This window comes from Acomys russatus, chromosome 2, assembly GCF_903995435.1.
Source record: "Acomys russatus chromosome 2, mAcoRus1.1, whole genome shotgun sequence".
NCBI lineage: Eukaryota > Metazoa > Chordata > Mammalia > Rodentia > Muridae > Acomys > Acomys russatus.
In genome coordinates this window covers 2368674-2385207 of record NC_067138.1, presented here as the reverse complement: position 1 = coordinate 2385207, position 16534 = coordinate 2368674, and the positions used below count along the sequence as shown (strand labels likewise).

The 16534-nt window shown below is 43.8% G+C and overlaps 1 protein-coding gene across 1 annotated transcript in view; it reads right to left on the bottom strand.

The window, feature by feature from the left end:
• Positions 1–16534, bottom strand: part of Frmpd1 (FERM and PDZ domain containing 1) — a 174212-nt gene that overhangs the window by 60391 nt on the left and 97287 nt on the right. Inside the window, exon 2 of the mRNA XM_051157516.1 lies at positions 4087–4191. Within this exon, the coding sequence (XP_051013473.1) occupies positions 4087–4187 (101 nt within the window). The 5' untranslated portion in view covers positions 4188–4191. The remainder of the gene's footprint in view (positions 1–4086; positions 4192–16534) is intronic.

The window sequence follows — 16534 nt, the reverse complement described above, 5'->3', positions numbered from 1 at the left end:
CAAAATATTCAATAGTGGGAGTGTACTTGAAGATGAAAGGGTAGGACATATATTGATTCATGCTGTCACGCCACAGATTTGAACATACTATGTTAACTGGAAGAAGCCATTCACAATGTTCCTCAAACGAAGGGTTCCATTATGTGAAACATCCAAACAAGCACATCTATAGAGGTAGGAGGCACCTGGGACTAGTGAGGAGCAGCTGGGATAGTGAGGAGCAGCTGGGATAGTAAGGAGCAGCTGGGACTAGTGAGGAGCAGCTGGGAAAGGAATGCTAGAGGGATTAGAATTCCTTCTTAGAGTATTTCCAGCATCCTGAAATGGTGTTATAGAGACAGTTGCACATTTCTGGGTATGTGCAAATACGTAATGAAGATTACTGAATTGTCTGCTTTGAATGGTGGAGTTTCATGGTAAGTGATATACAACTGAAGAGGGATATGGGGAGAGAACTTTCTAGAGATTGGTTGCCTTTTATGTGCAATTATGAAAGCAGGATGTTTGAGTTCCAAATGAAACAGTCCAGCAACACCAAGTCAAATGAGTCTTTCTCTCTTCTGCAGGAATTTTCAGCCTTTAATTGATATCACACGCCTGATGTACACAATGAGTGAACAAGGTAAGCAGGAAGGGGTGTGTCTTCGTCAGGCTTTCTACAGCTGGGATGAAACACCATGGCCAAAAGCAAGTTGGGAAGGAAAGGGGTTTTTTTTGGCTTACACTTCCAGATCTTAGTCCATCACTGTAAGAAGTCAGGACAGGAACTCAAGCAGGGCAGGAACGTGGAGGCAAGAGCTGATGCAGAGGCCATGGATGGGTGCTGCTTACTTGGTTACTTGCTTACTGGCTTGCTCAGCCTGTTTCCTTTCTTCTAATTAAACTCACTGTGCATTGGTATTTTGACTGCATGTATGCCTTCATGAGAGTGTTGGATCCCCTGGAACTATAGTTACAGACAGTTGTGAGCTGTCATGTGGGTGCTGGGAATTGAACTAGGGCCCTCTGGAAAAGCAACCAGTGTTCTTAACCACTAAGCAATCTCTCCAGCCCCTCAGCCTGTTTTCTTTTTTTTTTAATTAAAAATTTTTTATTAATTTATTCAGATTACAACTCAATTGTTATCCTGTTTTCTTATAGAACCCAGGACCACCAGCCCAGCCCCAGCCAGAACCGAGGAACCACCCACAATGGGCTGGATCCTCTATCAATCACTAATTAAGAAAATGCCAAAAAAAAAAAAAAAAAAAGAAAAAAAAGAAAATGCCCTACAAACTTGCCTATAGCCCCATCTTATGGAGGCATCTTCTCGAGGCTGCCTCCTCTCTGATGACTTTAGCTTGTGTCAAGTTGACATTAAACTAGCCAGCACACTGTGGGATACAGGAAGCAGGCACCTCCCCACAGAACTGTTTTCAGTGGGGCGGCATCAGACAGGACTTAGGATCACAACCTGTACTGGGAACAATTCTCCCATTCATTAACCGAGCGCTCTCTGGCTACCTGCAATGCTCTGGTGACTCAGTCACCTCTAGGCTACAGACATAGGGCTAGCAATTTTCCTGGCCTCACCAGAGGCTGAGGCAGAAGAAAGGAATGTGCCTAGTGAGTTCCACACACCGAGAGGAGCACAATGTCCACGCTACAGTCTATCTATGAGGCCATTGAGAGGGTTATTCTCACCAAGGACTGGGTACCATTTCACAGGAGGCCCATCACTTTAGCCAAGCCCTCCTGTGGAAGGGCTCTGGAAACATGGGGATGGAGGGGAGGGACTGAGCAGAGGGATCCAGGTTGGTAGAAGGGAGGGGGGTGGTTGTAATAGGGGAACAACAGACGAGTCTTTCCTTCGAGCATCTCCTGCGTGAGGCAGAGGGGTAAGATAAAGAGCTGAAAGGACTGTGGGTACATCAACGGAGAACCTTGAGAAAAGAACCCAAAACATGCTTAAATTTCATCCTATAACAAGTAGGCAATGCTAGGTGTGCTTGTGCATGCTTTTAGAAGCGGGCAGGTCTCTGGGAGTTCAAGGTCAGCCTGGTCTACATAGTGAGGTTCTATCTCAAAAAATAATAAGGAAAGAAAGGAAGGAGCGAGGGAAGGAGGGTGAGGTGGTTCAGGAGTAAAGGCACCGAACCTGAGGACCTGAGTTTGATACCCAGGATTCACACATGTACACACACACGCACACACACATGTAAATGGGCAATTTGACAGGCACATCACGTCTGGTTTGCCTTCCCCACATGGGGCCTATGACCTCCCTAGCCAGGGGCTTTTGACCAGGCTCACAGCAGCAGGCGTGAATTCTGCCCTATGAGGAGAGCATCAATTCCAACCTGATACGGAAGCTGCAGCCGCCTTAGCAGCAGGGGTGACTCCTGGGGTCTTCCTGAGGGATTATACGCAGTTAAAGGTCGGTGGATGGGGAATAGCCATTGGGAAGGGACCCGTGCTCCTGTGAGCAACCCTAACGAAACGCAATGGGACACACGCGAGCGCACGTATGCACGCATAAATAACAATAAAAATGAACCTTAAAAAAAGGTGAGTTGCCAGGCGTAGTGGCACACGCCTTTAATCCCAGCACTCGGGAGGCAGAGGCAGGCGGATCACTGTGAGTTCGAGGCCAGCCTGGTCTACAGTATGAGTCCAGGACAGCCAAGGCTACACAGAGAAACCCTGTCATGAAAACAAGAAAAAACAAAACAAAACAGAAAAAGGTGATTAGATGTGGATATGTCTAAGAAGAGGAAGGAAATCAGAGGGAGAGGGAGAGGACAAAAGAGGGGACAGTGTGTGGGGCACAATCAAATGCACTATGTGCACATATGAAGACACATAATGAGACTCAGTTATGTATAATTAATATACATTAATAAAAGCTGTCCTTTTATATAAAAACCTCACTGTATATAAGTAGGAAAAAGATGGCCTTGAACTCACAGAGATCTGCCTGTTTCTGCCTCCTGAGTACTAAGATTAAAACCATGTGCCATCACAGTTAGGTTTCGTGTGTGTGTGTGTGTGTGTGTGTGTGTGTGTGTGTGTGTGTAACACTTTTGACGAGCTATGAAGTACGGGGTGCAGAGGTAGCTTGGTGGTTATGGGCACCAGCTGCTCTTTCTGGGTTTGTTTCACTCCTAACACCAACATGGTGGCTGACAACCATCTGTGACTCCAGTTCCAAGCCCCTTTCTGGCCTCTGAGGGAACTGCACGCACACGGTACAGACATACATGCAGGCAAAACAGCCACACATTTTTGACATGAAGGCCATCAAAGGTCTCTGAGTGGGGGGTGAGAGTGGTCTTAAATAAACTGCTCTGAAGTCACTGTCTGAGCCTTGTGTGTCACCTGTAAAATGGGGCTGATTCCTTGGGCCTCATCACACCTGAGGCTTGGAGAAGCTGAGCTCAGGCCATGCAGCCTGCAGCGAGTTTGTAATCTGTGGCAGCAGAACAGCTGTCCTAGCTCCTCCAGGGGGACGTGTCTCAGTGACACCTGCCACTTGCCACTTGAACTCCGTGGCAGGACCAGATGGTAAATCCCAGACGAAAACAAAAGCTTTGAAAATTTATTTTAAAGTTCCTTTGTAGCAGCCGTATCAGATGTGAACTTGATGTCATCTTACTTTGTTTAGAAAGAAACTGGAGCCATGGGAAAGAAACAGCTGCCGGAAACAGGGACATGGAAATATAAACTCTTTAATTAAGTACATAGGACCTGTATATAAGTATGTGTGAGGACGTCTATATGTGAACCTGCCTCTGTGTGTGTGTGTGTGTGAGAGAGAGAGAGAGAGAGATAGAGATAGATAGATAGAGAGAGAGAGAGAGAGAGAGACAGACAGACAGACAGACAGACAGAGAGTCCGGGGTGAGTGTGACTGTATATGTGGGTGCATGTTGAGGGAAGGCAAAGTATAAGGGAAGGCATGCCACTCTAACTGCTGGCCCAGTTACTTGTCCTATCTCTCTGCAAACCAGGGACAGCAAGGCCCAGATCCCTCTACAACAGACACTGCCTCCCACAGGGACACCAAACCTCTACAGATGGGTCCCTCTGCCAGCCCAGAAGCCTTACCGGGCTGAGCTGTCCCGTGAGCGCCGAAGCCATCTTGCCACCATTTGTTCTATTCTGCGCGCTTTCCGAGTCTGGGATAAACTGCCCTCCAGCTCTTCCATTTACCTAAATGGTACAAATGAAAGAAAAACCTGCAATGAGAACTCTGCCACGCCCACGTGATGCCTTCCATGCCGGCCCATCTGAAGACCCACTGAGCAAATAACTAGTCCCCTCCACCCCCTTCTAGCTGAGTTCTTTACAGTCCACAGAACAAACACCTTAGCATCCCCCTCCTGAAGAGTCCAGCTGTGTGGTAAACAGAATGCCTTTGTGTCTCACACAGAAGGGTGAGAGAATTTTTTAAAAGGTAAGGTTTCACAGTTGAGTTGCCACCAGGACCTGCCAGCATGTGGAAAGATTCTTCTCAGATTTTTTTTTTTTGTCATTTTGAGATAAGGTCATCCTATGTGCCCAGGCTGGTCTTGAACTCATGAACCTCCTGCCTCTCCCTCCAGGTGCTGGATTTACAAGTATACACCATCACACCTGCATGACAGACTTTTTTTTTTAATGTATTTGTTTCATCTAATCTGTAGGAGTGTTTTGCCTCCCTGTAAGCACTCACAATATGTGCCTGCCTTTGCAGCTGCAGAGGCAAGAAGAGAGTGTTGGATCCACTTGGAGTTAGAGATGGTTGTGAGCTGCCAAATGGGTGTTGGGAATCAAACCCAGCTCCTCTGGAGGAGCAGCCGAAACTCTTCACTGAGATCTCTCTCCAGCCATGGCAGCACTTTTAGTCACACGACTGGGCAAATTCTTCTGAGTGCTGTTTTGCTCAATATTTTATATTTAATTTTTAAATAGGGAATTCACTTGCATAACTCCATACCAGCCTATAAAAAAGCTATGCAGGCATTGTATTGTGAGCTAAACATTGTGTGAGGACATGCGGAGGGATGGATGGAGTTCTGTTGGTAGAGCATTTGCTTAGCATTCCAGAAGCCTGGGGTTTCATTCCCAGCATCTCATAAACTGAGCATGACTGTGCAATCCTACAATCCCAGGACCCAGGAGGTGGAGGCAGGAAGGTCAGAAGCATGTTGTCTTCAACTGTACGGCAAGTCTCAGGCCAACCCAGCCTACATGAGACCCAGTCTTGGAAAAAAAAAAAAAAAAAAAAAAAAAAAACCAGCATCGACGGTAACCCTCAAGTCTTCTTACCACGGTAAAAACCAAAACCTGTTCAGCGAGTAGCCCGTCCACCAGTTCTGGGCCCATACTACTCTCTCTCCTTATGGCTGTGCCAGTAAATACAAATAAATATTTTATACTCCTTTTTATTGCAAAGGGTAACGCACACAGCCATTGTTCTGTACCAGGCTTTTTCTCTTCTCTTTTGAATATGTACCCTTGATATCTTTCTACACCGACTCACAGATTCATCCTTCATTCTATTTGATAACTGATTGGATTGTAATCTAAAAAGTATTCCTCTGTTGATAGACATTTGGGTCATTGCCAGTCTTTTTTGCTATTATAAACAATACTCAATGAGTTGCATAGTCCATACGTCATTTCTGCATGTATGCAACTGTATATCTGGATAGATTCCCTGTTGATAGGTCAAAGGTCACATGCATTTATGCTTTGATAAATGTTGTCAGGTCACCAGGAAAAGAGATATATGCTTGAAGATTAACGTTTCATAAATCAATGCATATTGATATTTCTAATGCCTAACCTATTTCACTTTTTAAAAACACTGGTCTCAATTCACTAGAGTAATTTCATCATAACCCAATAAACAACTACACAAAATAAAAATGAATTATAAGCGGTTATGCTGTTTAACATCACACAACTACTGAAGAAAACCTTGGAGATAAGGAGAAATTATTAAGAAAAAGTAAGCCATCTAAGATGACCCCAGAAGGGGCAGCAAGTCTAAAAAGCCAAGTTACCTCCTAGAGTTGTTAAAGAGCTTCACTCTCACCCTGTCTCAAAAATAGCGAGCAATTGAGATGTAATATGAATAAATTAATAAACTATATTTAAAAACTACTGAGCACGGACAGTTCAAAGGTGACTTTACAAGTCTGTAAGATCACTTCAGTTCTGTTTCACATCAACTTCCTGAGAGCTGTGACATAGCTCAGTCGCTGGAGTGCTTGCCTAGCATGTACCGGGCCTTGAGTCCAATCCCCCATAAACCAAGTGTGGTGGCACACACCTAGGATCCTAAGTCCAGGTTCAAAACCATCCTTGGCTACAGAGTAAGTTTAAAGTCAAACAGGGCTGCATGTGGCCCTGTTTCAAAATGCAAGCACAACTCCTCCCCACTCCCACCCTGCCCACCAAACAGAAATCTCACTTTTTTTTTTTCAAGACAGGGATTCTCTGTGAAGCCTTGGCTGTCCTAGACTCACTTTGTGCACCAGGCTGGCCTCGAACTCACAGAGACCGGCCTGCCCCTGCCTCCCAAGTGCTCGAATTAAAGGTGTGCGCCACCATGCAGTGTTAGTTTTATTTACCATTCTTTTTCTATTTTTACACATGTACTTCTTTTAAATTAAAATGAGGTTTTATATGTTTCGCCTTACAGTTTCATAAACATACTCTATATCATGCATAAGTACTTATGCCACAATTTTAAATGGCGTTATGGTATCTTTTCTCTGGCTATAACTTATTCAGTAAACCTATCATTGTACATGTGGTGGTTGGAATAGGAATGGCTTCCATAGACTCGTGTGTTTGAATGCTTGGCCCACAGGAAGTACACTATTAGGAGGTGTGGCCTTGTTGGAGGAAGTGTGTCATGGTGGGGGCGGGCCTTGAGTGAGGTCTTCTGCTGCCTGTGGGTCAAGATGTAGAACTCTCAGCTCCCTCTCCAGCACCATGTCTGCCTGCGTGCTTCCATGGTGTCTCTTTACAGCAATAAACTCCTAACTAAGACAATACATTTGCTTTATTTCCAATTTCCACTTTTACAAAATATTTGCAGAAGTATGGGGATGAGTCTCTCGGTAAAGTGATTACATAAAAGCCTGAGGACTCACTTCTCGGCCTTTGGCTAAGATCAAGTGTAAAAGCCTAGGGAGCTGAGGACTCATGGAAAGGGCTGAGTGGAGAGAGAGGCAGAGAGAGACAGGAGAATCTGTGGGACTCCAGCCTAACACAACGGAGGGTAAGTGAGAGACCTTGCCTCAAAAACTAATATGAAGAGAAACAAAGGATGACACTCAACATTGACCTCAGCCCTCCATGTGCACATGCGTGTAATATATGTATACAGAGAGAGAGCGCGCGCTCTGCAATGAAAATCCTATTTATGGCAAATGGCCACTTATCAGATATTTTCTTGAGATAAACTCATAGCAGTGAAATTCTTTAAGCATATAATCTTTATGTTTGTTTATTGTTTGTTTGTTTTCAAGACAAGGTTTCTTTCTTTTTTGTAAAGATTTATTTATATGTATAAAGCATTCTGCCTGCATGTATGTCTACAGGCCAGAAGAGGGCACCATATCTCACTATAGATGGTTATGAGCCACCATATGGTTGCTGGGAATTGAACTCAGGACCTCTGGAAGAGCAGTTCAGTGCTCTTAACCTCTGAGCCATCTCTCCAGCCCCAAGAGACAAGGTTTCTTTATGTAGCCCTGGCTGTCCTAGAACTACATACACAAGGCTGGCCTAGAAGTCAAAGAACTCCGCCTGCCTCTGCAACCCAGGCCGCTGCATTTTTAAGTTGTAAATAGATGATTTCAGCCAGTTACTGACTAGCTCTTTTAACGTCTCACTGGCCCTGCTTCTTCCTGTCTCCTTGTTGTTACTTTGTTTCTGCTCTCTTCCCTCTCCTGGTTTCCTACTGGAATGTCTGCTCTCCTTACTTCTAGATACTCTTCTGTAATAAAGGTTAGTTAATGTTCCCCTGCCAGACACAAAAATCACATTGGATTTCTGTGACACTTACAATAGAAGAAAATGAATGTGGGTCTTAGATTTCTGACAATACAGAGACAGGAAAGCAAATGTGCAGTGAAGCACTCAGGATATTGTTTCCAAAGGTAATTGCTTCTGTGAGTTCGTCCAGGGGATCCAGTAAGCTGGCAAGTTATAGGATACAGATATTAACTGGGCCTGTCTTTTTTTGGGTATCACACTTTTAAGGAACTAGGATGGTAAGGAGGCTTACAATCAAGCCGCATGACAACGCCTTGAGAACCAGAGAAAGCTGGGCTGGGGATGTGGGATGTGGGATACGTGCCTAATATGGGCAAGACCCTGGATTCCATCCCCAGCATGGAAAGACAGGGAGGAAATCAATCTGAAAATGCACATTACAAGACCTGGAGGTGGCCTGCATCACCGTGGCTCACAGACAGAAGACAGAACACAGCCCCCGTGACTCTGGGATGCAGAGCAGGACTAGTGGAGCAGTGCACATAGGGAAGAGCTCAGCTCGCTCCAAGGATGGAATGCATTTTCTTAAGACTTTAGGTTCTGGTCTATGAAGGGATTAGGCAGAAGCAATGGAGGGGAGAGCCACTTCTGAGGAGTCAGGCTTCTGTAATTCCTTCAAGCCATGCAATTGGAAAAGCCTCGAGATGCAGGAGGGAGGAGAGCCAATTCTTGTTGCCCTGTTTTAGGTTTAAATCCCAACGTCACCTGTGTGTGTGTGAAAGCTATGAAGCATCCACACAGTGCAGATGTGAAACCTCTCACCTGGTCCTACCCTCTGAGGACTTCAGAATTTTCGGGGATCTCACATGTACCAACGAGAACTGAAGACCAGCAAGCTCTTGCTTCCCACCAAAGGTTATCCAACTGTGGCAGTTACTTACCGATACTGTTAAACGGCTGCCAAGTACAGTTTAGCTAACTGATTTCTATAAATGTATATGGCTCTAATTAAAATAATTAATTTGAATTATATATATGGGCTGCGGGTAAGCCTGCGCCTTCCTTTAGGGATCTCCAAAGACCCGGCAGATGGCTACATCAATGAAGCCATTAAAAGTGCTTCTGACTCAGCAAGGCCCAAGCAGACCCATTTAAAGCTAAGAGAATGACCTGCTAATGGCTTTAATATTTGCCTATGATGCTGGGCTAATGGAACAAAGGAAGATGCAGATAATCCCCCAAACATTTAGAATCTCTGCTATAATCCCAATGCCAAGAATCAGCTGGCCTCTAATGGTCCCATCCTTCACCATTGGCCCTATCTCCTTGCATGAAAGTGTCTTTGCTTGTAGCTGAATCCTACCCCTCTGTACCTCTGTCTCCTCAGTAGCATTGCCCTTTGACGACACAGCCTCTTTTCACATACCACTCACCCCCTCTTCTGTATATCAGCCTTCAGGATTCAGACACAGACAGTGTATTGTCTTTAGGTTTCCTCTGCCCCAGGCTAAGCATCCTAGGTTTTTCTAGCAGAGCTTCGTAGTCCAGGGGTGCTTTAGATCAGTCCTCTCCTTTAAGTGCCTAAGTTCCCAAACAGAACCCATCCCTGCAATATGGAATGAACAGGGTATTAAAAAGGCAAACGGACAGGTGGACTGAATATGGAAACACAACAGTCATCTTCAAAGTAATTAGGCACAAAGCTAAAGGTATAAACATCCAACAAGGATCTGAGAAATGGCACTAAAAGCAGACTATCAGGCGAGGATGAAGATGTTCTGCTTGTAAGCAATAGGGACCAGAAGAGGAAAAAAAAAAAAAAAAAAAAAAAAACAGCAAAGAAATGCAAAAAACATACTAACAAAATTACTTGAGCTGAAAGTATGTTTCAAATATAAAAGACACAAAAAACGGGCTGGAGAGATGGCTCAGTGGTTAAGAGCACAGCCAGCTCTTCCAAAGGACCCGGGTTCAATTCCCAGCACCCACATTGCAGCTCACAACTGTCTGTAACTCCAAGATCTGACACTCCCACACCAATGGACATAAATTAAAATTAAATAAAATATTTTTTTTAAAAAGACACAAATGGCACTCAGAGGAAGGATAGCAGGTTACCAAGAAGAGACTTGATACCCTATGAGCATATACAGGGGGAGGAAATCCCCCTCAGGAACAGTCATAGGGGAGGGGAATAAGGGGAAAATGGGAGGGAGGGAAGAATGCGAGGATACAAGGGATGGGATAACCATTGAGATGTAACAAGAATAAATTAATAAAAAAAAAAAAAAACACAAAAAACAATTCTCCAATGTGCTCCAAGGAAGGCTCCCCACGCACCTGAGTTTCAAAGAAGTTACCCTAAAATCTACTTTTAAAAAGAAAAAAATGATAATCTGAAAGAGAGGCTTGCATTTTTGTTAATTACTGTTGTGTGTGTACACACGTGTACTGTTGTGTGTGTACACACATGTACTGTTGTGTGTGTACACACGTGGACTGTTGTGTATGTACACATGTGTACACGGTAATGTGTGGGGATATGAGGATATGCATGCCATGGTACGCCCATGGAGGTCAGGGGACAAGTCTGTAGAGTCAGTTTTTGTCTTCCACCTTTATGTGGGTTACAGCCTTGTACAGCAAGCACCTATGCCTGCTGCGCCATCTTGCCAGCCCCTAGCCTTGTTTTATGCCATATCATGGAGACAGAAACTCATTACTCTTCTCTTGAGAGAATGTAAAACTTTTACAAATGATAGTTTAAGACTTCAAATTGTAAAGACACCCCCATGTTATTCTGTGATTTTCTTTCTTTCTTTTAGTTTTATTTTATTTTGTTGTATGTGTGTAAGTGTTTTGCCTACATGTATGTCTGTGCACCACATATGCCTGGTGTCCACACAGGCCAGAAGACGTCGTCGGATCCCCTGGAACTTGAGGTAACAAACAGTTGTAAACAGCCATGTGAGTGCTGGGAATTGAACCCGAGTCCTATGGAAGAGCAGCCAGTGCTCTTAACCATTGTCAGGCATCTCTTCAGCCCATTTGTGATTTTTCACCCTATTAATGAAGATCTTATATTAGTTTGCTTAGAGTCTAAGAACTATAGCATTTCTATTTGTTTTTTCACAGGACATGTCACCATAATAAATGTTGGTTGAACAAGTGAATGAGTCATTTCCTAATTGAACAAAATTAAAATAAAAGCAGAAAAAGGCAGAGAATTCAAATATCACTTGAGACCAAATAACAATGGTTTTGTGTGAGATCAACAAAAATCCACCAACCTGTTATAAATTATCCTTAACAATATGAGTAATAATGGGTACTGCACCTAGGTATGCTGCAGTAGATGACTTTCTGTTAGCAGTGTATCATTCCCGTTGGCTCTGAACTCCAGACAAACTGATTCCTGGGTACCAATGTCAGTTTCATAAAATGGCATCTTCCAAGACTTCACCATCAACCACTGGTGTGTAAATGAATTCTGGCAAGAGCTCCCTAGATCACGGAAGACACATCCCATGTGGGGTCTTCAGGGACAGTGTAAGGAGGAGAGGAAGATAAGGAGGCACTGACAGGTTGGTTCCGGTCTTTCCTGGATGTGTTCAACGTGCTGCTTGTAGCATAAAAGACCTACTTTTCTAAGATCCTCTGGATCCTTCTGTTTCCCCATCTCCTATATTTCTCTTACCTAGAGTCTCAGTAGGATGTCCTCACATCTGTCCCAATCTCCTGGTAAGTGAAGACATTCATGGGACATGCCTTTTGGGCTAGTGTTCAATTATAAGTGAGTATATACCATGTGAGTCTTTCTGTTTCTAGGTTAATTCACTCAGTATGATCGTTTCTAATTTCCTCCCTTTGTCCACAATTTCTAGATTTCCTTGTTTTTTATAGCTGAGTAGCATTCCATAGTGTAAATGTACTATAATTTCTTTATCCATTCTTCAACTGAGGGACACTTAGGCTGTTTCCAGATTCTGACTATTATGAATAAGGCTGCTATGAACATGGTTGAGCATATGTCCCTGTTGTGTGGTGGAGCATCTTCTGGGTATATTCCAAGGAGTGGAATAGCTGGGTCTTGAGGAAGCCCTATTCCCATTTTTCTGAGAAAATGCCAAATCGTAACGGGTGGATCAGGGCCCAGGGGTGTCTGCTCAAACTATTGCACTAACCAAGAACAATACAAGTAGTAAACACCAAACTCCTATTCTGATCTAGCCAATGGACAGGACATCCTCCACAGTTATGTGGAGAGCAGGGACTAACTCTGACATGAGCTCTGGTGCCCCATATTTGACGACCTCCTCCTGGAGGGGAGCCTTGGTGTCACTCAAAGAAAGAGTAGGCAGAGTACCAAGATAAGACTTGTTAACCTGTGACCATAAAGTGGGGGAGGAGATCCCCCTTGGACATGGACCTTAGGGAGGGTAATAGGGTGGGGGTGGGAGGGTAGGGGGACCGGGAGGATACGAGTGATGGAGAAAAATTTAGTTGTAATCTGAATAAATTAACAAAAACAACAAAACAAAAAGACCCACTTCAGTGAGAACATATTCACTGGGGGTGGGAGGCGTTGGGGCTGGAGAAAGGGCTCAGCAGTTAAAAACACTTCTTGCAGAGGACCCAGGTAGGTTCCCAGGACCCACAGCAGGTGGCTTACAACCACCCGTAATGGATACCCTCTGGCCTCTGTAGGTACCTGCACATACATGGTCTATGCACACACACAAAGTACACAAATGCTTTTTTATTGGTTTTTCAAGACAGGGTTTCTCTGTGTACCCTTAGCTGTCCTGGACTTGCCTTGTAGATAGACCAGGCTGGCCTCGAAGACACAGTGATCTGCCTGCTCTGTCTCCCAGGGTGCTGGGATTACAGGTGTGTGCCATCATGCTCAGCTTATAAAAAAAAAAATATTTTAAAAAACCACTCCATGCAGGTCACCAAGAGTGAGAGGGGAAAGTAAGATAAGAGCTCCTATATTAGGAGAGGTAAGCTCTCAGACTGTGCTCTGCGAAGCGGCAAGGAGCCTGGCGAGGCAGTCAATAGCTTGGCTCACTTATTCCATGGTTTCCAGGAACTTCTTTAATCTTCAACTCCACAAGAATGATCGACTTCAGCCCCACCTACTGAAACTGAAGGTGTCCAATGCCTTTCTTCCCCCACACAAAGAACTAGAAATAACAAGAGGAAAGCTCTAAAAACTCAGACTCTGTCCTCAGAATTAACAGAAAATATTTGAAAATGAGAGTGTATAACCAGGTGTCTTTTCTGTTTTGCTTTGAGACAGTGTTTCTCTGTGTTATCTTGGCTGTGCTGGACTCTTGTAGATCAGGCTGGCCTCGAACTTACAGAGATCCACCTGCCTCTGCCTCCCAAGTGCTGAGATTAAAGGCGTGCATCATCATGCCCGGCTAACCAAGCTGTCTTAACGGTGCAAAGATAACCCTGGGTTTAAAATCAAACCAAGATTATACTTAAAAAGGATAGAGACATCAATTTTACTTATGAATCACTTACACAATTCTGAAATAAGATCCAAGTAAGGAAATGAATACTCTGTGAGTTTGAGGCCAGCTTAGTTTACCAAGTAAGTCCAGGAAAGTCAGGGTAACACAGAGAAACCCTGTCTCGAAAAACCAAAAATAAATAAATAAATTTTGTTTTATTACTCTCTCTGCTTTTGTGTACATTTAAAATTGCTATCCTCTTAAATATGACATGTTTTTATCCTTATTTATTTATTTTTGAGACAGGGTTTCTCTGTGTATTCCTGGCTATCCTGGACTCACTTTGTAGACCAGGTTGGCCTCAAACTCGCCTGCCTCTGCCTCCCAAGTGCTGGGATTAAGGCATGCACCCCCCCCCCCCGCCAGCTGTTAATCTTTACATTTTTGTAATACATGGTTACCAAAAGTAAGTTTATCATGTACTTTGAGCCTATTCCTCTCCTTTAATAAACGATAACAAGAATAAAATTATTCTTAGTTTTTAAATTTTTTAAATTGCTAACAAACTCCAATAGGAGTATATAGAATAATTAGGTTGGATTTATCATAATAAAACTTCAATTTTTGAAAACTATTAATATATATATTTTTAAAGGATTTGTTTATTTATTAAGTATACAGTGCTTTGCTTGCATGTACACCTGTACACCAGAAGAGGGCAGCAGATCTCATTTTAGATGGCTATGAGCCACCATGTGGTTGCTGGGAATCGAACTCATGACTTTTGGAAGAACAAGCAGTGCTCTTAACCTCTGAGCCATCTCTCCAGACCCCGTGAAAACTATTAATATATTTTATCATATAAATAGAAATAAGAGAATAATATGAATGGTTACATTGTAAGCTATAGGCCATTGTTACATGTAACCCAGTTTCCCTGTGATTCTGTCATTCTGAAAAGAAAAATAGAAATATTTTGCTTAAAAGAGAAAGCACAATCACAATATTTTCTGCAGTGTTGGAGTTGTTTGGGAGTTAATGCAATGCAAACAAGAAAGGAGAAGGGGGAAGGGGAAGATGGCTCAGACTTTAACAGCACTTCCTGCCCTTCCAGAGGACCCCGGTGTGGGTCCCAGCATTCACATGGCCGCCCACAACCATCCCTAACTCCATCCCACAAGCATCAGGCACACACACGGTGCAGACACACATGCAGGCACAACAGCCATACATATAAGAATTTCCAGGGTTTTAATTTTTTGTTCTGGTTTTGAGACAGGGTTTCTCTGTGTAGCCTTGGCCATCCTGGACTCACTTTGTAGACCAGGCTGGCCTGAACTCACAGCGATCCGCCTGCCTCTGCCTCCCGAGTGCTGGGATTAAAGGCATGTGCCACCACGCCGGGCTCACATAAGAGTTTTCTAAAAAGTCTTTTTTAAAAAAGAAAACACGAAGCCAGGCATGGCGGCACACTCCTTTAAAAGCAAGTCCAGGACAGCCAGGACTGTTACACAGAGAAACCCTGTCTCAAAACCACCCCTGCGCAAAAAAAAAAAAAAAAAAAAAGAAGAAGAAGAAAGAAAGTAAGTACAGGAGAACCACTGCCCAGGAAGAACTGATTCATCAGGGGATAGGTGGGGCCTGAGAACTCTCATTTTAATGTGGTTTTTAGATACAACTTAGGGACTCCTGAAGAGAGGGCTGAGCTCAGACCTGGGCACCTGACTTGCTTCCTGTGAAAGTCTGGTTTATCTCTGCTAACCTCACCAGGATTTCCTCTACCGAAATGCTACCATCCTCTGTTACTTTCCTTTTATTCCTCCAGAGCTCCTTATCCCTAAATTCCAAGTTTTTTGGGGGGGGTTTTGTTTTTTGTTTTTTGTTTTTTTGTTTTTTCATGTCTATTTCTCTATCTTCTACCAAAAGACTGCTCTCACCACAAATTTGGGGGACAGGGGCGTGCTAGTTTCCTGCGACTCTGGCGAAATACCCAGGTGGGGACAAAGTCCATCTTTCTAGAGCACTCCTCTAGTAACTACTTAGTCCAAATAGGTTCCAACACTGCAGAAAATATTGTAATTTTGTTTTCTCTTTTAAGCAAAATATTTCTGTTTTTCTTTTCAGAATGACAGAATCACAGGGCAAAGTATTGAGTCCATCAAGGGATTAATTCATTGTTCAGGTTGGAGCCCGTTGTACCCAATCCCCGGACAAAATGCTCCCCACTAGACTGAAGGCTTCGGTACACAGGCCTTTCAGGGAGACACCGTGGTCAACGCCTACTGAGGAGAAACTAACGTCTTTTACCTACAGATTCATGAGCAAATTAGAAGACAAACCAAGGCCTGGAGAAGATAAAGAATGTCCAGTGGCTGAGGGGATGCTAAGGCCTGCCGCTCTCTCACGCAATCCTCTATCCTGAGGTAGCCCATCACTGTGTCCCTGTTCAAGACCTCCCGTTTCTCTGGAACTAATTCTAATTAGATTTGACCTTCAAGCACATAGCTTGGGGCTCACTCACCACAGTCAGGACAGTTTCCTGGCTGCTTGCCGAGCGTGTCTCACAGGGTCCCTAATCACAGGACCACTGTCAAGGGTCTTGCCCTGCCATCCAGCTGGGACCGGCTCACCTACACTCTGGCCTGTGCTTTCTAACTTCGTGTGGACTCTGTCTTGATTCTGTCCCCTGACTCACTCAGCGCCTAGCAGAGCACTTTGAGTAACAAGCAGTGCTTGTTGAATGGATAATGACAAGGAAGGACATGGATGCCTAAAATGCAGTGGTGGGATGAGAATAAATTTAATTTAATTATTTAAACTTCTAAACCCAAAGAAAAAGTTATTAGTAAATATTTTAGAGCCCATATTAACTTTTTGCTTTTATTGGTTTTTTTTTTTTTTTTTTTTTTTTTTGTTCGTTTGTTTGTTTGTTTGCTTGGTTAGTTGGTTGGTTGGTTGGTTGGTTTTGGTTTTTTTTTGAGACAGGGTTTCTCCGTATAGCCCTTACAGTCCTAGACTCATTTTGTAGACTATGCTGGCCTTGACCTCACAGTGATCCTCCTGCCTCTGCCTCTGCCTCTCCAGTGCTGGAATCAAAG